The sequence below is a fragment of the Pelodiscus sinensis genome, chromosome 6, assembly GCF_052426305.1.
Source record: "Pelodiscus sinensis isolate ZL-2025 chromosome 6, ASM5242630v1, whole genome shotgun sequence".
Taxonomy (NCBI): Eukaryota; Metazoa; Chordata; order Testudines; family Trionychidae; genus Pelodiscus; species Pelodiscus sinensis.
The window spans coordinates 101,228,202-101,244,288 of NC_143057.1; the positions used below are offsets into that span (position 1 = coordinate 101,228,202).

At 42.3% G+C, this 16,087-nt stretch overlaps 1 protein-coding gene across 2 annotated transcripts in view; it reads right to left on the reverse strand.

The window, feature by feature from the left end:
• PARP8 (poly(ADP-ribose) polymerase family member 8) overlaps window positions 1-16,087 on the reverse strand; it is a 223,060-nt gene that overhangs the window by 166,035 nt on the left and 40,938 nt on the right. The window contains exons 1-2 of one of the 2 annotated variants that reach the window (XM_006139520.5): window positions 2,360-2,882; window positions 1,461-1,515 (exon numbers count right to left, since the gene is read on the reverse strand). The exons of the other annotated variant lie outside the window; for it this stretch is intronic. Of the exons in view, the coding sequence (XP_006139582.1) occupies window positions 1,461-1,515; window positions 2,360-2,450 (146 nt within the window). The 5' untranslated portion in view covers window positions 2,451-2,882. Of the gene's footprint in view, window positions 1-1,460; window positions 1,516-2,359; window positions 2,883-16,087 lie in introns of those variants that run through there. 2 annotated transcript variants of the gene reach the window in all.

The window sequence follows — 16,087 nt, forward strand, 5'->3', positions numbered from 1 at the left end:
ACAAGCTGACCTATGCAGATGGTTCCATGAAACTGTTGTTAACCTCACTAGTGTTGACAGCACTCTGTTCAGATGTAGGTATTCACCTACAAAAATCATCTTGCAGGATAGGGGCCTGTAACTCCTCTAATGATCTATTCCCTTTTAAACTGAGGTGACCTAAAAAAAAGTAAGCACCAAAAATAATCAAATACTGAACTATTGAAGCTACCTAAATCAAGAGACCTCTTTTTAAAAACCCTGATAGGCTATATTTGGATTAAGATAGATAAGGATTAGTATTACATCAGTAAATGTCAGTATATGTCAATTTCACCATAAAAACACAAATTCATGAAAAATATGTACATAGTTAATAACTGAAATGTATATATAGGCAAAGTAAGGAAAATTCTAAGAATTGAGAATTTATTAGCGTTTGATTTAAGAATACTTTGTATATTTTTTCATGTGATCTTGACAGTTTTTAAGGGTTACAAAGGCTTTACTTTTTGAATCTCAATATTTATTGTAATTAAGCAATTACTGTTTGACACTCCCCTATAATTTCCTACAATAGTGAGTTTTGAAAATCAATAAAAATGGGGGGAAATGCTTAAAAATAAATATTGATTATATAAAATTATTTTTAAAAATTGAATTCTGATAAGCCTAGCTATACTTTACTATTTGTTTTATTTTAAATGAACACAAACACAATATCAATTAATAAACTAAACAAATAGCTGGAAAAAAGCCATTCACAACAGGAAATTTAAAAATATCTCAATTCCTTTGAAAACAAACAGGTATGCAGAATCCAGGCTAAAGATATAACAAAGTAATGAAATGCAATTGAAAACAAATTGCAATCCCCATGCAAATAACAAAAATTAGTATCCATTAACATATACATCATAATTTGTGAATACACTAAAATATGCATACAAGCAATATTTAGATTAATATTTGGTTGTTTAAATGATTGTTATCTGTCTCATAAATTGTACTGACATTTTTATTTACTTAATCTATACTGTTAATTTGGTTTATTGAAAAATATTTTGTATCTCTTAGGAGGAAGTGTTGCTCTCTGTTACATTGGTGTAACAGAATAAAATTTCTGTTAGGCAGCTTATGGTCATTTTTAAAACATACTAACATTTTGCATTCAATGATTTTTGGTTTTGTTTTTCTATACCATTTGCACAAGGTCATAATTTTACATATATTTTGTAAACTGAGTATCAAGACCGGTAAGTTACACTGAGCAAAACTCTGATGAATGAATCTCTGATGAATGGGATCACCTCATAGATCACCTGCTCAGACCCAACACTCTCTCTGTTATTTATGTCCCATTGGATTAATCATTTGCTTTTATTGAAAAAGAAAAGGTAATTATTGTCCTATAATAAAGAATAAAGGAAACACTAGCCAGTGAATGAGAAATGAAGTTACTCATTATTACAGATAAGTACCTTTTGGAGCCTCCAATATAGGTGAAGGTAAAGGTGGAGTCTGAGTACCTGAAATCTAAAATATAAAGACTTGCATTATTATAAATGATCATTTCTAGTTCTTTGGGTTTGTCTAAAATATCTGAGGTTCCACTCGCCCTCATTCTAGTGGTAAGGGGGGTTAAGATGCATTAGAGAAGCCTGCAGGAGGAACTCCCCCCCACACACTTGCAACAAGTGCCCCGGTGCTATGGCAACAGCAGGAATTTCCATTGTCAGTGAAGGCAACAGGCAGCAACAAGCTAGGCAGCTCAGGCAAATCAAATACTGTAAATTGTGATCACCATAAAACAACATGAATACACAAAGGCTTTGAATTTAAAGGGTATGTTTATGACCTGCTAATATTCCGGCTGTGGATCAATACATTTAGGGAACTAGACGGCCAAAAAGCTCTCATTTCCCCTACTGCAATAGCTAAACAGTCCCAAATGACAACGACCTAACCTCAGCAGCTACAAACCGGGGTGTAGTCCATCACCATCGTCAACTGCGCAAAGCAACTCGGATCCAAACAAAAAGTCTCGGTGATCGCATTAAAAACGACCGTGGACTGAGGGGCTCTCTCTGATCTGAGGACTGTCGCGGTGACATATGCTCAGAATAGATACATTTCTGTGTTGCATTGCTCCCAGTGCTTTAGATACATTCCACTTCTGTATCTGTGTGTGTGGTGGGGGGAGGATAGGGACTTATTACACTCATACACACACTTAATTGGCAAAGACCACCACTGTAACTGTTGCAAAATGACAGCCGAAATGGGATAAGTGAACCCCAACCAAACATGTCGCGCTGGGAAAACGTCTGAAGCAGGCAGAGGGAGCGGAAGAGAGTGGTAATTGGTACGGAAAACTCACCTACAAACAGGCAGTCCTTCTCCGCCTTGCACTTTTGGATCACAATGTCAATATCCTTCTGAATCCTCTCTTGTCTTGAACACATCCCCATGAAATAAATCCCAAGGGGGAAAACAGCCTTTATCCCTACCCCACCCCCTCCTCTTCCACTTTCAACAGTCAGTTATAAAATGGACCCTCTGGCTCGACTGCAGAAGTATTTCCACCTCCAAAGTGATCCACTCGGGTGAAGGAGGAAGCCGATGTTGCATTCCCAGAGTGACCGCCCAGATGTTGCAATTTCCTCCTTGCCTGACAACAGAGCCAGCTGATGAGGATGCTGGTGGTGGCAGGGCTGACACGGAAACCCCCGCACGCACGCAGCCCCGACACGAACTGCTCACATTCCTGCCCCTCCACTCCTGGCCGTGCTGGGCTGCCTGAGCCAGAGACAACCGGCAACAACAACAATCCCCAGCGGTGGCCGGAGCAGCGAGGCGAGCGAGGCGCGCACACACAGTCACTCCCGGAGAGGCCGAGACTGCTGCTGCAGCTACGTCAAGCCGCAGACCCTCCCCTCGCTGCTGCTGCTGCTCCCAGCCCCAGACAGACACTCCGCCTGCCACACGTACTTCGCCCTGCTGCTGCTGCTACCGGCTACTGTTATCTGCGGGTGTCAAACCAGCCGGCGGCGCCGCCCAGCGCCAAGGCACCCAGCGGAGGTGGAGGGGAGGCAGCTGCTGCCCAAGGCTGGCAGCACTCAAGCAGCATGTGCAATGGAGACAGCCGCCGCCGCCGCTCTCCAGCCCGCGGCTTCCTTCTGGCGCAGAGGTGACAGGCGCCCAATGGCAGCGACGCAAAGGGCCAGCGATCCGAGCCGGGGCGGCTGAGCACAGGTCTAAGGGAGAGCGAGGCCTCAGGGGCACGAGGCGGGAAGCCGTCGCCGAGAGTGACACCTATGGTGCCCCCAGGCACGAAGCCAAAGAGGGCGCGTGGAGGGGAGGAAGGGGGACGGGGAGAGAGACCATATGTAGGAAGCAACTGGAGAACAAACATACAAGACCAGCATCGGGTGGGGGCAACAGAGCTTCAGAGCCCCAGAAGGGGGCAGTTGGGTTCTCTGATACCTGCAAGGCCCCTGGCAGTCGGACAGCCAGGGCTGGACCCAGCCACTGGAGCAAATATACTTCTGAGTCCTGTCTCCCACACCTCCCACCCCAGGAGGAGCCTTGTGGGGAGGGGATTGAAGTCCAACCAGGGCTCTTCCTCCTCCCTAGACCAGCCCAGGGACCTTCTTGCAGATCCTCCAGATGGGGCAAGAGCTCCCTGGGCCTCTCCTCTGTCCCAAAGTCAGAGCACTAGGCAGCTCTCCCTTACACAGTTGGTGTTCTCAGAGTGCAGGCAAGCAGTAGAAGGGTGGAGGTGAAGCCAAGTTAGACCCTTGGGTGGCTAGACCCTTGGGTGGCCATCACCCATAAACCTGGTACTGTATGGGAGACCCCTTTGGTGAGCCGTCAAATGGTGTACCAGGAGTAGTGATGTCCAACAACTTTTTTCTGTTGAGACTGGTTGTTTTTTCTCCTTGCCAATTCTCTCACCATTTCAAATTCTCTCCTTCTCCCTCACTCATTACTACTTTTGATATTCCTGTACCCCAGTGAACTCATCCTCTTCACTTTCCCGTGCTCCACACACACACACGCACGCGCGCCCCTACTCCTCTCTCCCCAACGAGCTAGAGTGTTAACGGGTATGGAAGCAGGGGGCCTCTGGCTACTTGTTGCTTACAATCCCGTGTGGAAGAAACTTGTTTCTCGCACTCGGGTAATCAGTTATCCAGTAGCTGTGGAACAGACCTCGACCCAGGTGGAAGGCTGCTTCAGCATCACAGCAGTCCCATGTAGTGCTGCCACTTCCTACCTCACACAGGCTGAGAGCTAGCAGCCCTGCAAGGGGCCAGAAGCAACTGGACTGGAACAGCCCCTGCTCACGGTGGGGGTTGGGACTGGAGCTGGGCTGGAGCAGCACCCACCCACTCTTGTCTAATCAGTTAACCGGTTAAACTTAACATTTAACCAGTTAACTAATTAAACAGGATTTTACATCCCTATATGAATATTAAATTGCTCACCCATCTCTGATTTAGGGATGTAAATATTCATTAAAATTGTTAACTAGTTAAATGATTAAAATTATACTGCTTAACCACTGGCAGGACAACTCAGGACAACTGAACTGAACACCCCACCTGCCTGCCGGAGCTTCTCCCACACACCCATGGCTCCACCCACCCAGCATGGCTGGCCATCCAGTCAGTCATTTGGTAAGCATTCCGGTAAGCCTAATACTTACCAGGTAACCAATTATGCAGTGTAATCAGAATAAGATACAAAAGGTTATATATCACATCCCTTTTCCACCATTGTTTGACAATTCTATTTCTAGGAAGTAACCTTTTCAAAGAAGGGACTTTTACTCTGTTGTACAGTGCCTAGCACTGGAGTGCTAGGGAGTTCAGACTGAACCCTATATGTGCTACCCTAATATAATAGTTATTTACTTATTTATAACACAATTCAAAAGGACTGGCAAAAATCTCACTCCATGCCTGCAAAACCAATTACCTCCATCAGCCCATGAGCTAGGTGAATAACTCATGTTTTGTTAGTCTCTAAGGTGCTCCAAGGCTATTTGTTGTTTTTTTAAGTTTTTCCAGTTACAGACTAACTCGGCTAGTCCTCTGAAGCTCATAATAAGTAAACGGGAGTGAACATACAAGACCATTTGTTTTAAAAAAATCAAAAGAATCCTCACCAGATTTAATTAGTTGTCATGGATTATTCATTATTAAGTACAATTGCTTTGGAGTATTTTCATTAGGCAAGTCCTTATTAATCACATGTTGATTCTGACACCAGGGAATAAATGTGATCTTTATTTTAGGATGTGCTTTAAAGTGTAAATATACTCCAAAAATAATGCTATAAATTACTTTTTCTGGTGTTTCATATTTATCCTTGCTACAATTTCATTAAACAAGAAAAAATAACAACAGGGAACAGAGATTAGTAAACAGATGCACCCTGAAAACAATCAAAGTAGTTCTAGTCTGACAAATACTATATTGTGCTTAGAATCTCCACCACTAAGCAAACAGAAACAACATTCAGTTTTTCCAAACAAAATTTCAGTGATACTTGAGGTGATGTCATTATTCAGCAGAGGAAGCCATTTCTTGTTGGAGCTGGGGGGTGCCGACAACTGCCGCCATCCTATGCCAACTCCCTCCCCCCTCCGGATAATTCCTAAATCCGTGTCTCTTGGGAAACGGGGTGCCATGGAGGGCAGAGGGAAGGATGGTGGCAGGAAGGGGAGAGGCTTGGAGCTGGGTTTAGACACACCCTCTTGGGCCACCAGGTCTCTCAGGCCAGATTGCAAATATACTCTGGCCTGTAGATGGTCCGTGAGTCAGGAGTTTGAGATCCCTGGTCTAAGATACCCTTAAGATTTTACTGTGGCTGAAGACAGTTAATAGTGTTAACTGACACAATTTAATAATGATACTTTATTGGCACATACAGTTTTTGACCAAAGTGTAATAAAAAGACCCCGCAGGTATCATCAAAGGTTACTCTCTAATTTTAGCCCCTTGCTGTTTGTCATTAGTGTCCATTCCAGATCAGATGACAGGTTGCTATATAATGAATGCCATCTCTGCTGCATTTTTCCTTTCTCCTAATGTACAGTATTCTGGAGGTTAGTGCTCAGTACAAATCAAGGTAAGCCATGTTTCAATTGCATCTGCTAATTATGATTAAAGTCCTGTGAGTGGCCACTTGTCTCCCCTTACTGCTACACGATGGGTTTAACCACAGTGAGAGTTTAAATAGCTGACATGATTCTGTACAGGATTTATCCTGTTCTTCACTGACCAGCCCTTTTTCCAGCATCATATCTCTTAACATGATTGATGTCTTCTCTCTTCAGCCACAGTAAAATTTCATAGACCAGACACTAGTGAATAAAACCTTAATCTATAAAGCAACACCACTGGCTTCAGTGAAGCTAACAGAGATGAATTTAGTCCATAATTTCACCACACAGTCTCAAATAAAGTAGAAAACCCAGTGCAAATGTCTATTTCAACATATTTTGTTTATTAATTGCGAGCCAAGCTCAGTGCCTTAGTTTACATTTTTAGGTAATGAGCCAGTTTGATCTCCAGATTATCTGCTGACAGTTGTGCAGTTACACTGTGGGCAATTGAGTCCAGCATAACATTATTAGGATTTATGATCCCCCAAATTCATGAAAATGGATTGACATTGTAACCTGTTGTAAAACCAACAAGATAATATTATTGAGCTGAAAACCAAATAAAACACCCAGTCTTTCAAAACATTCAGAAACTTGTGAATAAAACTAATATCCTAACTTTTATTGTAACAAAGCCTCTTTCTGCACAAACCATATACTGTAGCCAAAGTGATGTTGCACATTATATCAATGTCAATATAAATATCTTAAAAGCTTTACAAATAATTTAAGGTTCCAGGTGAACTCAGACTGAACTATGGATAACTGAGAAACATGAAAGCAATATTATTGGAGAGTGGAATGGGTTTGATCCTGAAATGTTCAATGCATGTCATTTCTACTATATGTTGAGATCAGCTCTTTCAGTCAATGAAACAGTGATTGAATTAATTGTGAGGCAGATTATTCTCTCGTTTGATGTAAATCAGGTAATTCAGCTTAAGTCAATGGAGTTATATCAGTGTAAGAAAAGATATGTTAAAAGACGTCCAAAAGGAAGCATGTTGAAATGATGCTTGAAAGCTATTTAACCAAAGCTTAAGATTGCAGCTTCTTGATCTCACCACCAGATTCTGTCTCCTTTACATTGTCCAAGTCCTTTTACGCAAGTAGACTACTTGCACAGGAAGGTACTACTCACCAGTGAATAAGGGTGGCAGAACTAAGCGACTCAATGAGTAGACCCACTGGTTTTTATTATTCTCAGAGTGGTAGCCATGTGAGTCTGTAACTTTAAAAACAAGTAGTTCTGTAGCACCTTAGAGACAGAGAAAAAGAGAAAGTAACATAAGCTTTCATGGGAAAAACCCACTTCAGATGAGATGAGCTTGAATTGAGGAAAAAAAGGGAAAGAACCCTCAGAAAAAGAAGGGAGACAAAGAAAAAGAGTACCTGTCAATTGTAGTCCCTATGCTAATGAGGCTAATTGAGTGGGCTGGAACTAGGTCTGTCAAGTGATTAAAATTAATCATTATTAATCATGCAATTAATTGTGCTGTTAAACAATAATACAATATCATTTATTTAAATATTTTCTACCTTTTCATACATTTGTATTTCAGTTACAGAATATGAAGTATAGAGTGCTTACTTAATAGGTTTTGGGTTTTTTTTTACAAATACTAACAGACTTACCCAGCATTGCCTGGGTCCTTCAGGGTATGGAGTTGGTTGTGTAAGGGTGTGCAAATCAGGGAAGGGCCAAGGGGATGTGAAGAAGGAATATGGGAGCCTGGGGGAAGGAGGGTGTGAGAGTGAGGGTTGTGGGGGTAAGGAGGGACTCAGAGTAGGAGGACCATCCAGCATGGGCCTTTTCTCTTCCTCCAGCTGTAAGAGGTATTTTCTCCCTCCTCCCCCGCTCCTTCCCCTGGGCACCAAGGGCATTTTCTCTGCTCCCAGCCTCTCCTTCCAGCCCCCTTTCTCCATTCACCTGAGGCATCCCCCTCCAGCACTGTGGACAAGAGCCGAGAAGGGGGGGTTGGGGTAGGGAGTTATTTACTGTGTGCTGCAGGCAAGATGGCAGAGCCCAGACCTGTTGGCCACTCCCTTGATGGTACAGCTGCCCCCAGTGGGCACTCTGCAGGATAACTCTTCTGCAGGCTCTCTATCTCCAATGCCTCATATCACATCCCTTCAAACGGTAGCCCCTACCTTTGAATGTTAGGGAAAATGGTCCCTTTCTCAGGACTTCCAGTTGTTCTGGCACAACCAAACCGTGACCTTGCTTTAAGTTAGGACAAGAGGAAGCTGCACACCGAATTTGGTGGCCCTAACTCTTACTATTTGGAGGGATTTTTGAACAAATGGACTCAGACAGATAGACAGTCACTAATATAGATGGAGAGATTTGCACTGTAAAATAAAGAAATAGTGTTTTTCAATTCACCTAATACAAGTGCCATAGCACAATCTTTTTATTATGAAAGTTGAACTTAAAATGTAGAGTTGTATACAAAAATAACTACATTCAAAAACAGAATATAGAACTTCAGAGCCTACAAGTCCACTCTGTCCCACTTTTTGTTCAGTCAATCACTCAAACAAGTTTGGTTCCATTTGCAGGAAATGCTGCCCATTTCTTGTTTACAATGATACCTGAAAATGAGAACAGGTGTTTGCATGGCATGTTGTAGTTAGCATGTCAAGATAATTGTGCCATATGTGCTAAAGAGTCATATGTTCCTTCATGCTTCTGTCAACATGCTAGAGCATGTGTGTCCATGCATCCAGTTTTGGAGCCCCCCACTACAGGAAGAATGTGGACAAACTGGAGATGATCCAGCGGAGAATAATAAAAATGCAGTCATGTGTCCCAGCCCTCTAATATCATAGAATCATAGAAGCTATATCAACACTGCACAGTTATTTTGGAATAAGCTATTCTGGAAAGGTTATTCCAAAATAGCTTATTTCAAAATAGAACATCTACACTGCAGGGAAGCCTCAAAATTAATCTGAGGCAGGCTTCCCTAATGTAGAAGTACTATCTCGATTTAGAGCCCCAGGAGGAATAACTTAGAATGACCTTGGTAGGTGGCTATTTTGAAATAGCAGAAGTGGAGCGTCTACACATGCCTTATTTTGAAATAGCTATTTCAGAATAGGCATTATTCTTTGTAGAATGAGGTTTACAGAAGCTGGAATAAGCCATCCGTTATTTCAAAATTATTTCCAAATAATGGAAGATGCTCACATAGTTATTTCAAAATAACGGCCATTATTCCGAAATAACTTGGCTGTATAGACTAGGGATATAATAATATAGTTGATTAACCACTAACCAAAAGGTTATAGGTTAATGCTATAGGCTACACACATTTCCCACACACACCCCACCCCATGCCAGTACACTTTTTAGCAGGCTAGCCAGCAGCCCAGCTCAGTCCTGGCTTATACTAGGTCCTAGACCTACCCTCGCAGTGGCTCTGCATTTAAGGTGTATTAGGAGCCAAGAAAGCAGGCAGCCCGACTCAGTTCCAGCTTGTGCCAGGTCTAGGACCTCAGACACCTACCCCCGGGCAGAGGCTGCCTGGGGACTATAGAATAGTCAACTAAGCCAATGATCATTCATGAGATTAATCGACTATTAAATTAACAGATATTTAACATCCCTAGTGTAGACACACCAGAAGGGACCTTGAGAAATCATCAAGTCCAGACCCCTGCCCTCACGGCAGGACCAAGTACCATCTAGATCAGTGTTTCTCAACCTTTATTTTATAAAATACTCCTTTAAAAAAATTATAAGTACCCCCAGTACCTACAGTTTTCAGAGAGACATTTTTTTTTTTTACCAATACAACATATTTGTTTAAACAACTTAATCATAGCCAGGCGGCCGATAACATTTTTGGGTGTAAAAAGTGCAAAAATAATAAAGCACTATAAACTTTAAAACAAAAATTCAGTTTTCTAAAAATTTCAGTTGTATTGAAGTACCCCCCAGACTTCTCTCGAGTACCCCTAAGGGTACTCGTACTACTGGTTGAAAAACACTGATCTAGATCATCCCTGATACATGTCTATCCAAACTGCTCTTAAATATCTTCACTAATGGAGATTCCACAACCTCCCTAGGCAATTTACTCCAGTGTTTAACCACAATAACAGTTAGGAAGTTTTTCCTAATGTCCAACCTAAACCTCCCTTGCTGCAGTTTAAGTTCATTGCTTCTTGTCCTATCATCAGAGGCCAAGGAGAACAATTTTCCCCCTCCTCTCTATGACACGCTTTTAGAAACCTAAAAACCACTATCATGTCCTCTCTCAGGATATGTCTACACTACCACCCTAGTTCGAACTAGGGTGGTTAATGTAGGCAAACGAAGTTGCAAATGAAGCCCGGGATTTAAATATTTTTAAAGCCCCGGTAGTTCGGACTCCGTGCCCACGGCTACACGCGGCACGGAGTACGTAGTTCGGATTAGGCACGGAGTCCGAACTACCGGGGCTTTAAAAATGGCGGCGCCCGGCAAGATGCAAATGAAGCCTGGGATATTTAAATCCTGGGCTTCATTTGCAACTTCGGTTGCCTACATTAACCACTCTAGTTCGAACTAGGGTGGTAGTGTAGACATACCCTCCGTCTTTTCTTTTCCAGACTAAACAAGACCAATTCCCTCAGTCTTCCCTCATAGCTCATGTTTTCTAGACCTTTAATAACTTTTGTTGTTCTTCTTGCTGCTCTGCTCCAGTTTCTCCACATCTTTCTTGAAATATGGTGCCCAGAACTGGACATATACTCCAATTGAGGCCTAATCAGTGCAGAGTAGAGCAGAAGAATGATTTCTCTTGTCTTGCTCACAACACTCGTGTTAGTGCATCCCAGAATCATGTTTGTTGCTCTTTTTTCCCTGCAGCTGTCACACTATTAACTCATATTTAGCTTGTGGTCCACTATGACCCTAGCTCCATTTCTGCAGTACTCATTCCTAGATAGTCACTTGCCATTCTGTATATGTGAAACTGATTGTTCCTTCCTCAGTGGAGTACTTTGCATTTGTCCTTATTGAACTTCATTCCATTTTCAAGTTTATCATTTTAAATTATGACCCTGTTCTCCAAAACAGCTGCAACCCCTCCCAGCTTGGTATCATCTGTAAACTTAATAAGCGTACTGTTTATGCTATCATCTAAATCGTTGATGAAGGTATTGAACAGAACTGGTTCCAAAACAGACCCCTGAAGAACCCCACTTGTTATGCACTTCCTGCACGACTGTGAACCATTACTAACTACTCTCTGAGAACGGTTATCCAGCCGGTTATGCACCAACCTTATAGTAGCCCCATCCAAGTTGTATTTCCCTAGTTTATTGATAACAAGGTCATGCGAGACCATATCAATGAGAAGAAGCTGAGGGAATTGGACTTACTTACTCTGCAGAAGAGAAAAATGAAGGGGAATTTGATAGCAGCCTGCAACTACCTCAAGTGGAGAGGGTTCCAAAGAGGATGGAGTCAGGCTATTCTCAGTTGTGGCAGATGACAGAACAAGAAGCAGTGGTCTCAAGTTGCAGTTGGGGGGGATCAAAGTTGGATATTACAAAAAACTATTTCACTAGGGGCTCATCTAGACTCCGTGGGAATTTGCATATCTTCTTCCGATCTCACTTTTGAAAGTGAAAGTAGTCAGGACGTTGCTTTTTCAGCAAACTCCACCCCCCCCCTTTCCAAAGAGCCGCTCTTCCTCAAAAAATGAGGTTTATGCAGCTTTTCAAAAAGGGTGGATTTTGCCAAAAAAGCCATGTCCCAACTACTTTCACTTTCAAAAGCTCTGCTTTCAAAAGTGAGATCAGAAGATATGCAAATTACTGCAGAATTTGCATATCCTCTTTTAAATCTTCCACGTAGTCTAGACATAGCCTTAGAGGGTGGTGTAGTCCTGGAAAGGGTTGCCTAGGGAGGTGGTGGAATCTACATCCTTAGAGATTAAGGTGAGGCTTGATAAAGCCCTGGTTGGAATGATTTAGTTGGAGAAAGTCCTACTATGAGCAGTGTGTTGAACTAGATGATCTCCTGAGGTCTCTTCCAGCCCTAATCTTCTATGATTGTATGCTGAGATTGTGTTCTGCTTGATAACAGTCCAAAGCAGTCAAATAGATGCATGTTCATTTTCTTAAACTGAGTCAGATACCACCAGCAAAAGGTTTATTTTTCTTCTTTGGTGCTTCAGTGTTACTCTTTTAAGACTTCTGAAAACATGTTCCACCTTTCATTTCACTCAGATTTTGGAAAGCACTTCATATTCATAAACCTTGCATAAGTACTGTAGCTAGGTTTAGAATAGGGATGTTAAGGACTAGTCGACTATCCGATAAAATGTTTATTGGATAGTCGAACTAGTTGACTATCTGATAAGCAAATGCTTATTGGATAGTTGACAGGATAGTTGACTAGTTGCTTCCCTCCTCCTCCCCCCCTTGCTGCCTCTATCAGATAGAGGCAGCAAGGAGAGGGAAAGAAAGGGGGTACTTCAAAGCAGCAGCGCTGTACGGAGCCCATGGCGCTGGGCTCCGTGCAGTGCTGCCACTTTGAAATGACCCCAGACTCCATGTGGCATTGCTACTTTGAAATGCCATGGTGAAGTTTCAAAGGGGCAGCACCACATGGAGCCAGGGTTCAGCTGTGCGATGCTGCCCCTTTGAAACACCGCTGTGGCATTTCAAAGCTCAGCTGATCCCGGTCTCCCTCCAGCTCTGCTCCTTTGAAACACCGTGGTGGTGTTTCAAAGGGGCGGCGACACCTTATCAACTAATCAAATAGTCGATGCAAAAATGCCTCAGCTATTCAATTAGTGAATTACACGCTATTTAACATCCTTAGTTTAGAAATCTCACATTCTTTGTCCTGATATTCAGGTGAGGAAGTGAGTGGCAGGGTGGATGATGGGGGAAGTGAGGGGTGAGGAGGAAAGTGGCAGGAAGTTGAGGAGGCAATCATCTGCATATAGCTCATTTTAAAAGCTACTAAGAGAAACAAACATTGTCTCATTTATTTGTCAAAATAATAAATGTAAAGATGTAGATTGCCCACTGGGAATAACCCCTGAAAAAATAATCCATGAATAAGGCCCTACTTGAATTGTAGTATGATCTTCAAATATTTGTGCTATCTATACAACATTATATGTCATTCACACACTTTAGCAAGTACCCATTTTTACCCATTTCTAGGGCTCAGACATCACTCTCTCAATATAGGTGCCCTCACATTTCCATGGGCTCAGGCATTACCTTACACTCTGCAGGTTTGTGCAGTCTTTTACCAGTGAAAGAGCCTTACGCAGTAAGGGTGTGTCTAGACTACATGCCTCCGTCGACGGAGGCATGTAGATTAGACAGATCGGCAAAGGGATTTAAATAATCGTGGCTTCATTTAAATTTAAATGGCTGCTGCGCTCTGCCGACCAGCTGATGATCAGCTGTTTGTTGGCAGATCGGGGCAGTCTGGACTCGCCGCTGTCGACAAGGAAGCCTTTGTCGATCGGTGCAGGTATGCCTCGTGAAACCCTAATATGTGTAAGTCCAGTAGCCAGGAGGTAAGCCCCGGAAGAGCTCTCTGCTTTGGGACCACTCAGGTCACAAGGGTATCAGACCAGGATGGTCCATGCATCTGACAAATGCCAGCCTCTGTGATTTCCACTCCATGAATCTGACAAAGTGGTTTTAACCCACAAAAGCTTATGCCCAAATAAATCTGTTAGGGTATGTCTACGCTACCACCCTAGTTCAAACTAGGGTGGTTAATGTAGTCATTCGAAGTTACAAATGAAGCCCAGGATTTAAATATCCCGGGCTTCATTTGCATCTTGCCGGGCACCGCCATTTTTAAATCCCCGTTAGTGTGGACTCCGTACCTGCAGCTACACGCGGCACGGAGTAGGTAGTTCGAATTAGGATAATTCGAACTACAGTAGGTAGTTCGAATTAGGATAATTCGAACTACCGTTACTCCTCGTGGAACGAGGTGTACCGGTAGTTTGCAGCTACATGCTTTCTAATTCGAACTACCGGTACACCTCGTTCCACGAGGAGTAACGGTAGTTCGAATTATCCTAATTCGAACTACCTACTGTAGTTCGAATTATCCTAATTCGAACTACCTACTCCGTGCCGCGTGTAGCTGCAGGTACGGAGTCCACACTAACGGGGATTTAAAAATGGCGGTGCCCGGCAAGATGCAAATGAAGCCCGGGATATTTAAATCCCGGGCTTCCTTTGCAACTGCGAATGACTACATTAACCACCCTCGTTCGAACTAGGGTGGTAGTGTAGACATACCCTTAGTCTTTAAGGTGCCATACGACTACTTATTGTTTTTGCAGATACAGACAGACACATCTATCCCCCAAAGTCTGTGTAGTAATATGAAGTAACAGGTGAACTGATGTTTAAAAGCTATAGCAGTGTACGTTCTATCAGCTTGTCTATAAAAGTAAGATAATTAAGTTTGATCATAGCTTAGTTTTCAGTGCTCCTAATATCATGATGCTATATATTTTCTGATGATAGGATTTTCGGCAGTTCTTTGGTGACAGTGGGTCAAAAATATAAGGTTACTTTGACTATATTTCCAAATGTTCTAGAAATCTGATATTTTTAAGTAAAACCTTAACTTTTAATTTCAAGGTTAACTACATAGTTGACTCAAGATGTTTTCTTCTTAGGTAGTCAATAGAAATTTACAGCCTAATTTGAAATATAATTTTTTAATTAAACACTTACGCATCATTCAATATGGAATTTCCAGGTGTACAAGGATGGACACCACTCTTCCCCAGTGAACCCCTTCAGCTGCGTCCTCCCTATTTCTGTCCCTCTCACAGAGCTCTATGCCATCTTTCTACCCATCATAGAGAACTATATAGTAGTAATGTAGCGTAGATTTACTGGATTAATTTAGGGAACAGATTGAATCCCACTAAATTAGCCCTTTTTCTTCTCAGACCACACTTTGCTCCATGTGGTTCCTTATCTTCTACTCCCTCAAAGTGCCCTTTTTTGGTTTTGTCATGGCTATGCAACTAGCTGCAACTCTGAACTCCATTCTGGTCTCTCTGATTGTCCCCGTCCCCCCTGCCGCCCCCCCATCAGGTGTTAGGCACCATGCCTTTACCTTCCTTGGGATAGAATCCCAGGATCCTAAAACAAAACAAGAGTTCCATGCAGGTCTCTTATGCAAAGCTCACCATTCCCTAGATACATAGGAGGACCTAACTTAATCTTGTATAGATGCCTGTATTTGTTCTCTGCAACAGCTCCCTATCCCTGGACATAACATTTTTAAACTCTTTCAGTCCTTTTGGGCTATTCTTTTGCATCATTGGCAAAACAGTTATGTAACTGGGCTGAAACCTAGGAATGTATGTTCTTCTAAGTTAGTAGCTCGTGCATTGTTTCGTAACCCTTGGAGGATCTACCAGGAAGTGTTTTATCTGGCAGCACTATCAGACTGTCATGCTTATTTCCCAACCACCTGATATTAAATTAAATCAATATATGCATAACAGAATAATCATCTCAGTGATGCAGTAAAGCCACACAGTGACTATCCAGTAACCATGCTATATACAGTATTCATAAATTACAGGACCTTCCTTTGACCTCAGAACTTTTCCCATTATGGCTCGTTAGCCATCTGCATCAGGTCCATACTGAGTTTATAAACTTTGTGGAATCCATAATGTGCAACACATGAAACCACTATTAAAAACTAAATAATTCTACAGATTCTAACCAATTCATCAATACCGATCTTTGCCAAAACCAAAGAGAAGCAAATGTGTAGTTCCTAATCTGAGCCAATATGGAGTTAAGATGAACTAAAAGAAGGAGAATATTTGAAGTGAGTTAATTTCACTCTTAAACCATTTATATGGTGTACTCAAATAACACCTATGATATTTCACATGGAAGGCTTTAGTTTTCATTAAG